This window comes from Mauremys mutica, chromosome 5 (assembly GCF_020497125.1).
Source record: "Mauremys mutica isolate MM-2020 ecotype Southern chromosome 5, ASM2049712v1, whole genome shotgun sequence".
Taxonomy (NCBI): domain Eukaryota; kingdom Metazoa; phylum Chordata; order Testudines; family Geoemydidae; genus Mauremys; species Mauremys mutica.
The window spans coordinates 67,591,176-67,603,620 of record NC_059076.1 but is presented as its reverse complement, the minus strand read 5'-3'; the positions used below and the strand labels follow the sequence as shown (position 1 = coordinate 67,603,620).

General features: G+C 42.0%; 1 protein-coding gene across 1 annotated transcript in view; it reads right to left on the bottom strand.

The window, feature by feature from the left end:
* Nucleotides 1-12,445, bottom strand: part of RAPGEF2 (Rap guanine nucleotide exchange factor 2) — a 307,928-nt gene that overhangs the window by 25,938 nt on the left and 269,545 nt on the right. Inside the window, exons 15-17 of the mRNA XM_045019477.1 lie at nucleotides 12,301-12,409; nucleotides 11,062-11,308; nucleotides 6,702-6,859 (exon numbers count right to left, since the gene is read on the bottom strand). Of these exons, the coding sequence (XP_044875412.1) occupies nucleotides 6,702-6,859; nucleotides 11,062-11,308; nucleotides 12,301-12,409 (514 nt within the window). The remainder of the gene's footprint in view (nucleotides 1-6,701; nucleotides 6,860-11,061; nucleotides 11,309-12,300; nucleotides 12,410-12,445) is intronic.

Genomic DNA, 12,445 nt, shown 5'->3' with positions numbered 1-12,445 from the left:
TTTTCTAAATGGTCTGCTTCTGTCCAAATAAAAGACCCTCATCCTCCTGATGTGCAGGGTATGGAAGGCGGCATCCTTTGTCAAGGTGTTTCTGATCCTTATCATAAGGTGTGAATTTTATGTGCTACTGTTCATTCACTGCTTCCACTGCCAGACAGTTGGGCGCAGGACGTGAAAATAAAAATTCAGGGCTCTTGGCTGGGATGTAATATTCTTTTATCAGCATAATTGCATGTTGGTGGTATCACTGCCAGAGTTTGCCAGATAATTTTGTTAGGGTCTAGTAGGGACTCATTAATTTGCAAGCCAACATTAGCTGAAAGTGACAACTAAAGAATAACCAGGAGCTTGACTGCGACTCTCTGAAAACCTCTAAGGGGACTGGTAAAGAGTCTGCAATACATTTAATTGTTTGAAATCATCAGCTAGAGAAAGTGGAGGCAGCATAACTGCCTCATCTGAAAGACATTCATTTGCAGAGAGTCATCCTTATCTTCTCCGGCCTCCTGCTCTTCAAGGGATTCCTGTACTTGAGGTAATGGAGCAGGGATAGATAAAGTAGGAGAATGTCTCTTTCTGTGGTCCCCACTTGAAAAACTAGGGACTCGTGAGAATTGTTGTCGACCTGCAGCCCAAGGACCTCAGTATGGCCACTGAGGGGGTCAATAAAGCATGGGAGGTGTCATCCAATGATGCTATAACCAGTGCACAGGGGTGTGGGTTCATCCTGAATGTAACTCTTCTCTCTCCCCAAAACAGTCAGTAGGGAAGTAGAGGAATCATGCACTGAGATTTGGGTGGCTGAAGAGAACTCCTCCTCATGTAAAGAAGGAGCTCTGCCACTCAGAGTACTGGACAATCAAATGTCACTCTCGCTATTGACAGATGTTTGGTACCCACTAGCAGGGGGGACGCCGGCTCATCTTAAACTAAGACGACCCTGGAGCGTCAAGCGGGCTGGTGGAGGGAAAGGTTCTAATCAATACAGACGGCATAGACTACTTTAGTAACTCTTATCTGATGGAAGTAGATGATACTGATGAAGACAGGCTGGGAGGAGCAGAGATAGTACAAGGAGTGCAGTAACTAGAGTTCTTCAAGATGTATATCCATATGGGTGTACCACTTAATGTGTGCTTACACCCCATGCGGTACCCAGAAATGGGATATCAGGTCTCTAATGCTGTTTTACTTTGAGGATCCCAAGGCTTTCGCAAAGCAGACCCCTTATGAGAATGAGTCCTCTTCTGTTAGTCTTCCCTGAGTCCTCCAAGGATATCTCCCGAATATGCATAGGTGGCTGTGCAGATGTTAATGGGGCACTATGCTCACTCACAGGCTGATGTCTGGGGCAGGGGAGCGGTGGTTGAAAGGCATGGGAGAGGCGGGGGTGTGAGGGGTTTCCTGGCCTGGATCTGAGGCCGTCTGGAGACAATACTTCATCATTAAGTGTTTAAGTTTTATTTTCTGATTCTTCCTGGCTCTGCTTTTAAAAGCTGAGTGGATGATACACTTCTGAGGGAATGTGTGTGTCCCCCAAGCAGCGAACAAACTGGGAAAGCCCATCACTGACAGAGATAGCTTCCCAGAAAATGAGGCAACATTTGAAACCTGAATATCCTGGCATACTCTGGGACAATGGGGATCTTGAACGAAACCCACCTCCCCTACAAAATCAAGGAAAGGAAAGAAAATCTAAGACTAAGGACAGGATTTGAATAGTAAAGTGAGCACACTAGCACTCTGTCTCAGGCCAAGGCAGCTGAGAAGACACGGAGGGCTGTTTCCCCATGCAGCCTTATCTGTCTTTGGCGCGGGGCATGAGGACGCAAGGGTGCAAGTGTGGGCCAAACAGGCAGTACTACCAAAAATCTCTGATCAAAGGTGTTTGGGGTATAAGCACACGTGCAGTGAGAGATCGAACTCAAAGAAGAACTGGCCAGTTACATATGCAAACAGATTTGCATGGATAGTTGTACTAATACGAATGCAACTTGCGCCTAATCTTTTTTAAAAAATCATCCCCTATCTCTTACAGTATTAAATATATAAAACCAAACAACATACATAACATTTATGATTTGAGACCTGCAGCTTCATTAATTTTTCATGCCAGTGTTTTATAATTAGGAATTAAATACATTCAATCAAGGGAAATAGGAATAAATCATTCAGCACCCAAATATTTATAAGGTATTGTTTAAATAGCTGATAATACAATGGTTGTACTGGGATTTTATTACTTTTAAAAAAAGTAAGAAAGAGATATCTCCAAACTAAAACCTTGGATTTGAATATCAGTATAAACTTGGTGGGAAATTGAATCTGGAGATGAACTCACATTTTATCATTCTGGCAATTTCCAGTCAAAATAGAATATAAAAAGCAAAGCTGTAGAAAATCTTGCAGCTCTTTGCCACTGGACTTACTATAAGGGCACAATAATCCTGTCCCCCATGGTATTTTTCATGATAAAGGTAAGCACTTCCACTCTAATCTTTTAACTGACTGGGGAAGTTAATATATTTTTCAGAGGTAAATAAGCTTTCATATTTGTGTGCGTTGTCATGGATTTAAATTCCTGATCTGTTTTTCATCAAAGTAAGAGGAGGGGCAATTTGTATTCTTATTCCGAAGGACATAAAGGTCATATGAACAACATGAAAACAGAAAGCAAAAGAGAAGTCTCCTGGATCTACTGCCAAGATTAATACTTAAATAGACTGATACTGATAAACCAACTGCTAGACAAAAACATTTCCTTTGAAGAAAAGGAATCTTATTTGGAAGCAATTCAGAGAAAAGGGAATTTACTATTAGACCTAAATGTGCACTACATGTATATTTTGTAAAAAACAACCCTACAAAAACAAGTGTATTCATCAACAGAAATGTCAAGATAAAAACAAATATTACAGAATGTTTTCCCATTATTGCATGATGTTACCGAACTAGTCAATTTAGGGAACACGAGAATTCTTCTCTCTCATACATGGCTTGTTTTATATAGTAATATACTATAATCACTACTGGGATGTGCACATTTATTCACTGTTTTGTAACTTGAAGAACAGCAACGAAAAAATATTAAAACTGACTGATTACCTCATAATTTACATATTCATTAGGCTAAATTTAGGCCAATTCAGTCATTTCCTTGAATTTCATATCCCAACTACAATGAATCAGTAATGCCTTTATGTAACCATATTTCTAAGCCTATTTTTAAAAATTATTAATGTATGATAATCAAAACAGAGCACTTCGTCACTATGCCAAATATTCAGGTATCCTAGACCTAGACAAATTGCAAGCTCACTCCACCGGACTCCTCACTGTTTTTGTGGCTACAGAGTAACATGGCTACCCCTCTGATACTTGTTTCCCTGGAGAGTGAGGGTCCAATATGCTTTGCACATTACTAATACAGCTCTTCCTTCTGTGAACAGAGGTTCCTTCAGAAGAAGGCTTTCAGGGACAGAGCATGTTTCTGTAATTTCTGGGTTGCTCTGCCATCTTGGGCAGGAGAAGCAGTCAAACCCTGAAGGAATGCCTCAGAGATTCGTCACTGCGGGAGAAGAAATGTCTCAAATAATGTTCAACCCGGAGTGAATGAAGGACACACACACACTCACACACACACACTCCCGCCAAAGACCTGGACCACCGCCAGCTCAGTAAAAAAAATTAAAAAGGCACCTAAGACGCGGGGCCCGATTCCGGGGAATCGGCCTAAAGCCGGCCCTGACTGAGGGCCTTCCAACCTTTTGGAAGTTACCTAAGACTTTACAAGCCAACAGTCTGTAACATCACTGCTAAAAATCAGATCCAAGAACTTTTCAATTATATTTTGTGTGTGTATATGACTTCTGTGACCATTTTAACTCTCTCCTCTTTCTTTTCTCTTATAAATAAACCTTTAAATAGCAGATACTAAAGGATTGCCAATAGCATGATTATTAGGTAAGATCTGAGTTATATACTGATCTATGTGGCTGATCTGTTGGGATTAGAAGGACCCTTTATTTGATTAAATTAGTTTTAAATAACCACTCATCATAAAGTCTAGTGTCTAAGTGGTGAAATGAGTACTGGAATGCCTAAGGAGACTGCATTTCTGACTTCTTGTTAACTAGTGCGGTGAGACAGAAGTTTACTTTTATACTGGATTGGTATATCTAATGGAAGAATAAGCACCACTTTGGGGTGAGTCTGTCCTATTTTTCAGCAGTTTGTACTAAATCTGGTATCCTCAGCTGTGACCCACTGAGGCACAGTGACACTTTGTTTTCCCAAAAGTCACTGAGGTGCTGCTATAACGCTAAAGCTAAAGCATTATTCCACTGTTCAAGTCACATTTATCATATCTAAGACAAAAGCCTATGAAAATACTTACTTTCTTTTTTACACTTTCCTTAGCTCTTCACATAGCTGAAGCAGTTTTAAGAATTGCGCTAGCTTCCATTTCACTGCTTGAAATTTATTTGATATCTATGAGCAGTGGTGAGCTGCAGCCAGTTCGCACTGGATCGCGCGAACCGGTTGTTAAATTTAGAAGCCCCCTTTAGAACCGGTTGTTCCCCGTGGGACAAACTGGTTCTAAAAGGGCATTTCAATTTAACAAGCGCTCCCTCCCTGCTGCCGCCCCAGCTCACCTCAGCTCTGCCTCCACCTCCTGCCATGAATGCTCCTCCTTGCTTCTCCTCCCCCACAGCTTCCCGCGAATCAGCTGTTCGCGCGGGAAGCCTGGGAGGGCTGAGAAGCAAGCAGGCTTCCCCGGCCCAGGAAGACGACGCTGAGGTAGGAAACTAGGGGGGTCCCCGTGCCCCGGCCGGTCCCCGGCCGCGGCCCGTCCCCGCCTCCCCGGCCTCGACCCTGCCCGGCCACCCGGCCCCACCCCCGTCCCCGGGTCCCCGCCCGGCCCCGACCCTGCCCGGCCGCCCGGCCCCACCCCCGTCCCCGGGTTGCCGCCCGGCCCCGGCCGCGTCCCCCCCCCATGCGTTCCCGGCCGCGACCCTGCCCGGCCACCCGGCCCCGCTCCCACCCGGGTCCCCGCCCGGCCCCGCAACGACCCTCCCCGGCCCCAGCCGCGTCTCTCCCCCCCCGCGTTCCCGGCCGCGACCCTGCCTGGCCACCCGGCCTCCCCACCCCCGCCCAATCCTCCCCGGCCGCGGCAAGGCCCCGCGTCCCCCCCCCCCGTCCCCGGCCACAACCCTACCCGAACCCCCCCTGGCCGCCCGGCTCCGGCCGCACCCCCCCCCCGGCCCTGCCGTGCCCCCACCTACCGGGATGCCCGGCTCTGGACACGGCCCCCCACCTCCAGCCCGGCCTGGCCCCGTGGCTCCAGCCGCCCCTGCTGTTTTGCCAGGGGGCCGGGCTCCGGCAGCGCGGGTCTGGGCGTGGCGGCGGCCCCGGCTGCCCGGCTCCAGCTCTGGCCGCAGCCCTCCCTGGCTCCACCCGGCCAGCCACTTGGCTCCGGCCGCCGGGCTCCCGCCGCATCCTCCGGCTCCGGCCGCGCGACTCCTGTCCCGGCCCAGCCAGGTCCAGGCAGCGCGGTAAGGGGGCAGGGAGGGGGTGTTGGGGAGAGAGGGTAGGGGAGTTTGGGGGTGGGGGGTCAGAGGGCAGGGAACAGGGGGATTGAACGGGGGCCAGGGTCCTGGGGGGGGCAGTCAGAAAGGATCAGGGGTTGGATGGGGCGGTGGGAGGCAGTCAGGGGTAAGGGTTCCAGGGGCAGTCAGGGGACAGAGAGAAGGGGTGGTTGGATGGGGCAGGGGTCCTGGGGGGCCATCAGGAATGAGAGGAGGGGTTGGATGGGGCGGCGGAGGGTACTCAGGGTACAGGGAAGGGGGGTGGATGGGGCAAGGGTCCCTGGGGGGGGGGCATCAAGGAACGTGGGGGGTTGGTTGGGGCAGGAGTCCACGGGGGGGGAGGCATGATTCCTCCTGGGGTGTGGAGGGAACCGGTTGTTATGATTTTGGCAGCTCATCACTGTCTATGAGCCACATACTATTACTACTACGATTACGGTGATGCCTATAGTCTGGGAGACAAAAGATTCATTGTGCTAGGTGCTACACATTCACACGGTAAGAGAGAGACAGTGTCCCAGAGAGTTTATAATCTAAAGAGACAAGGCAGAGCAAGATTGGGAGATTGTCCCCAATTTAAAGATGAGGAAGTGAGGCAGAGAGATACGAAATGACTTGCCTAAGAAAGTCTGTGTCAGAAACAGGAATTGAACCATAAATCTCTGGAATCCCAATGCTAACTTCAAGACCATCTTTCCTCTTTAATGAATTTATTATAGTCTACTTTAGTATACGGTTTGTGTGTGATATTTTAGCTTACTGCAGCCTTGTACAAATTACTGCCTACCGGCTATGTTTGTGTAGCTAGAAGACAAATTAGAATACCATGTACCTGAAGTTTACACACACACACACACAGGTAAATTATATATATAGACAATACATTCCTCATAGAACAAAAATACAAACATATTTGCCTGGAGTTAAAATAAACTGGAGCAATGACACAAGAAAGAACTGTATATTAATACAATACATGATCAGTCTATAGGTTAAAACATATGTAAATATAAATTGATGGGTAGATCCAGACCAACAAGTACCTAAACGTAAAGCATGACTAGAGGAAAATTAGAGGTAAGAGTAAAAATAATTGAAATAATTGATGCTCACCTGGAGTACTATTGAAATCTAAGATGCGGTGATGTGACTGCAATAAATCTGGATTACTGGATGACAGGGTTCCACTGACAGGTAAAGCAGGAGGAATGTGTTTGGTCTGCCTCAATCCTACAATGCTGTCATCCTGCGACTGGCCAATTCCAATGTCACTGTGCCAAGGAGTAATGAGAAAATAAGAAATTTCAAAACTTAAATATTCAAAGCTTTAGTTATGGCTACAGTATTTGCCGTTTAAAAATTAACGGTCCTCAAAAAGAAGTAGCTATCTTATAGTTTCCGCTATGATACATTTAGCCATAGTATCCAAGTGCTATAACACAATAAAATTAGATCTGCTTAACAATAACCAATGAGGATTCTGCTCTTTGCCCTTCCTACTTCTGGGAAAATGGCTAGTTTTGTTATCTCAGCATTTTATTCAGGGTGGGGAAGATTTATTAACAAGGAGTACCATGCAGTGCACTTTAAAACTAATCAGACTTTGGCTCAGTCTAATCTTCTCTTGTAACTTATTCCAAAAAAGATCCCCTCATCCCAGAACAATATTTCTCCAGCTCTTAAGCACTTTATTTTTTGTGAACTGCATTATTCCAGAGGAGCACAACAGTGTTAACAGGTCATAGATGGAGAGATGTCATCTAATGATGGGTACTATTGATGGCTTTGAGTGCAGGAAGATGATCTTAATTGGCAATGGAAATGAATTGGAAGCACTGGAGGGTGTAGAAGCCAGGGTAATGTGCTCTTGATGAGGAGCCAAGCTCTTGAGTTTACATACAGGGATGTAGCTGAGAACTTCAAATACAACATTTTTGTGGGCAAACTTTGAATGTTTAATGACAACTGTTTCAGCAGATGGAAATATTTTTAAAATTTAACAACCAAAGGCCAAGGTTTTCAATAGTGAATGCCTAACATTAGACTCCTAAATCCATATTAGGTTCCTAAATAAATAAGTCAGAACTGCTGGATGCCCAATACACTTTTGAAAATTAGGCCACTAAATTAAAGTACCTCCGGCACTCATTTTTTAAAATCTTGGCCAATTCATCAACAGTCAAACAGAAAATCTACATGGATACCATAGGAAGCATTTGACTCTTATCTATTACTTACATTTTCATTTAGAGTTGCCATAGCACATTTAGCCATGTCATTTTGTGCTCAAGTACAAGTGTTTTGCCCAGTGCACGCAAGCCCCACTTTCTTATGGCCAAATCAGTATTTTGATGAGATACCTCCACACAAAGCCTAGAGTGCTGTGAAAAGTGGTGATAGTAGTTCAGTAGATAACACTCTTTCCTCTAAACCACCACTCAACAATATTTGGTAGGTTATCATCACACATCTGTGGTGCTGGATGTGCTGTCTTCTTTCAAATGCAAAACCCAAGAACACAATCACTTCTGGTGATAACTTCCCGCAGTATTTTTCATAAGAGTCGAGGTGTTAACATCAATGTTTTGGCTACATTCATGCTGAGGTAATGACACTTTGCCTGACTAAATGCCTCTTGCAGTTTCAATGAGATACTGCATTTATTTTTACTTCCTGTCAAACTGTTTAGTTTTACTGTATAATGTTAAACAGATACTGTATTCCATACCAGATATGGCTTCTCTTTGGTGGCCGTTGTTCTTAACTATGGTATTGTCAGGATTAAATAGGTAATATATCTAAAGAGTCTCATATGAAAGGTTATATATGAGCAAAAATATTCACTTACTTTCTTATATAGAGCCTAAGCTGATTTTTTTTTAAACTACATCAAAACTTCTAAGATTTGAACTGTTATAAACAGTAAGTAAAAACCAGGAAAATCACACTTAAAAATGGCAATATTGCAAGATCCTGGGTGCCACAACAACATACTTTCCTCACTGTTGTGCAAAGTATTTTATTTGGGTGTGGTATTGGGAAGGAGGCGTGAAGGGAAAAAGCAAATGGATTCCCATTACTTTATATATTCCTTTATTTTGCACTGAGATACTATTAATATAACAAGACCCAGCAATTAGAAGAGTGCACATTTCTTGCTTGGATAGCAAAGAAGATAAAGAGGTCTTTAAATATATACCTTCCTACCTTTAAATAGTAATTTACCATTTAATTAACATAGGCAAATGAAATGCTTCAGTCCTTTTTATTTGTGGTTTTCAAAATTAGCAAATGAAAATTCTTTAAGTGCCCAATGACAGTGAAATGCTGTTACTTATGAAGATATCTAAACTAGAGGCTTCAGGAAGTGGAGAATATACATGCTGGAAAGGCTATACCTACCCAACCCTATGTGGAGATCATACATTAACAAAGAATTGAAATGTCAGTGGGTTTTGGGAACATACATCGCTAAACATAACACAGGGATTAAGGCTAGCAAAGGGGAAAGGATTTTAGATCAACTGTGTTGTTTTTCTGACTCTTACCCAAACAGTCCCCTACACAGGAATTAGCAAAGCGCAAGGAGGAAGAAAAAAAATGGAGAAAGAAAAAATAAGTGACAGACTAAGAGAAATGAATTTGATGCAATCAGTAAGATTAATAGAGAACAGTACAAACTCCAGCGAATGATCTGTCTGGTTCATCAGAGAACTAAGGGGCACAAATATGCAAGAATGGTTATATAGAGAATGAGAAATAGTTAAGAATCGGATAATATTAAATGAGGCTCTTTTTATAAGGATTTACACATTCCATTTCATCCACAGGAATCAGAGATGCTAATTTCTACTGTAAATCTTATTTTAACACAGGGACTGGAAGGGTGAACACAATAAAAGACCATGAACTAAATCATTGCAAAAGATTAAAACCAAGCATTACTTCAACAGCACACATTGCTTTTAAAATATCTGAAACCTTAATTTCAGTGGCCTACCTCCATTTTCAAGACAAATTCATTTTAAAATTATACACTATTTGCATTTTATAATTTATGTTTATTTATAAAGTAAATAATTTTGTTCTCTCTTCCCTTGCTGCCAATAGCATCTTCACTAATTACATAGTGTTTGTTAGTTTTTAATACCTAAACATTATTTGAGGCAGTTCTGGTCTCAGTTATTACTACTGAAGTAAAAAAATCTGAGCCACAATTATCCTCTCCATTACTGTGGGCAGAAGCACAGCCTTCTTATGGGATACAGAAGAGAAAAGAGGTTCTACAATAGGAAGTACTGGTTCCACTGGATCATCTATTCAACTGGGACCCCACAAAAGCTCCTTGGCTGGAGATGTGGAGGGTTGGTGTTTCATTGTTCTCATCTTCCTACTCTCTATCTTCAAGTGTCAACATTAGGCTCCCCAGACTTCTACTGAGAAAAATTGGAAGAAACTCCCATAAAACAATGTCCAACTCATTCCTCAATTGGTCAAACACACAGTTGTTTATCAGCACAATACATTCCTTCTATCTAGAGTCTAAACACACCATTTCTAAAAGGCCTCATGCCAGCCTATGGCAAGAGAGACTGGGGGACCAAATTTAGTCTTTGTGTAATCATGTCCAGCTCCACTGAAGTACCTGGGTTGAAAATTTGGTTTGGGGATGGTAATTTGGTCTCTCACATGGAAGTGTGCAGATCACATTAGGCCAATGGGTTGGAGAAATCCACAACTTTTACAGCTGCTATGAGTCAAATGCAAACACAATTTGTTTGCCAACCTATTCTCTCTAAAAACAAATTTAGCTCCATAAGATACTGCCTTGTTAATATTCAACTTAGCAGAAAATTCTAACTGATGTAAAACAATTTTTCAAACCTGCAGTGCACTGATGAGAACAGAAACTTAACATCACCATTCCTGATGCCAGCATGTGTAATAGCTGCGAATATTGATAGGAGAATTGTACCTTCTCAACCCTGGGTTTGCCCACAACTGTGAAACTCCATTCCACCAAACCTCAGACCAAATCTGCTATGTTGCAAGCAAGATGTTTGCCACATTTTTGCAACTGCTTTTCCTGAGAGTAACTCAGGAAGTAACTCAATGTGGCTAAGGAGACAGAAGAAAAGGAGTACATAGAAGAAATATCAAGCACACACCACAACAGTGTTTAGGAGGAAGGGATGGAGAACAGTCATATAAGCTTGTATGCTTATATAGTATTAGCATTCTGATACCTAAGGTGATGGGGACATACAGAAAATGGGCAGGTAGTTTTCCAAAAGGAAGAGTAACCAACCCAAATATCTTAGTAAAGCAGGCACAGTTCATAGCGAAAAGAACCACCTACATTTCGCAAATTTAACATTTTTGTCTCAACAGATCTATATCCTTCTATATCAAAAGTTCCAACAATTCAACAATTTAAAAAAAATTTTTTTAGAAGAGATTAAGAAATGCTCACTTGTATGGTTTCTGAGGCAGGATACTGATTCGAGTTTTGTCAAGTATCTTCTTTAGTTTGTTTCTCCCTCCAACAGTGTTGGCTTTACTTTTCTTATTTACTTTTTCTAGTCCTATCACCTGCTCCACATCAACAGCAAGATCTGGGATGGAGTAACGACTGGCCTTTTTAATATCACCAATTTTAGGTAGATGGGGAGCACCATTTCTTTTCTCCTCTGACAATCTTGTTAGAAGTTCTTTAAAAACTGCACAGGAAGAAAAATGATAAACAGTGTATTTTAAAAGAAAATTCTGAGTACGAAGAAAAATATAAAACACCTTGCCAATCTACTGTTAAACATTATAGAAAAGTCTGCTCAGCAAATTCTATCAATAATTTTAAAAACAGACTTAATTTTAATGTAAAAATGTTTACATACTCATTTTAAAAATCTGAAACGAATATCTATCCTCTGTCATAATAAAATAGAAGCATACAAGTAAAGGAGCCTGATCCTACAAGGGCTTACTGCTGGGTATAGTGCTGAATCCCAAAAATAGTCCTATTGAAGTCAATGCACTCAGTCGTAAGGATCAGACTCTAAATTATTAATTTCTGATGGAAGTGAGAGATGATATCCATGTACCACTAGACGTTAGATGTTTGCAACTGGGATTTGCAAGTGGGGGAAATGAGTGAGGTAGGCTCAACTGGTTAGACTGCATTTACTTTGGGTGAGGACTGAAAGAATGTGAGCCAAGCCAAATACAAAAAGAGAAGGAAAAGACAAGTGAAATGAAGACAGATCATCTAAGTTCCAAGAGAGTCCATATCCAGAGCAATGTTTATGTATATACATATGTTAGGAGGTCAGATTAGAGGATTACAATGGTTCCTGATGGCCTTAAAAACTCAGAAAGTGAGAGTATAACCTCTTCATATGTGAGATAATTTGCATTTTTTACAACTGTAATGTAAATTAATCTAAAAATTAGTTGTGTTTTCTCTCAGCAATTTCCACTAAAGATAATTTTTTTTAAATTGTGTTATAAAATGCTTTGGGGACCTAAAAATCTTTTTGTGGTCTTCCCATCCCTAACTCAAATGCTTTAATTACTATTTTTTCTTTCTTTGTTATAAATTACTTCCACAAATTATGTGTAGATAACACTCAAACAAAACTAAAAACTTAATCTGAAAGATTGAATATAGGATTACTAGAGTAAAACAAAAAGTAAAAGGTGCACTCAAACCTACCAAATAAGTTGGTTTTCACAGTGATAGATAAATGAGTATTATTTCTAAGAATTTCCATGGCTTTTGACAGCTGAATGTTTTCAAAGTTTTGACCATTCACCTCCAGTATCTAAAAAAATGTAAAGACGACAATTTACTATTTTTA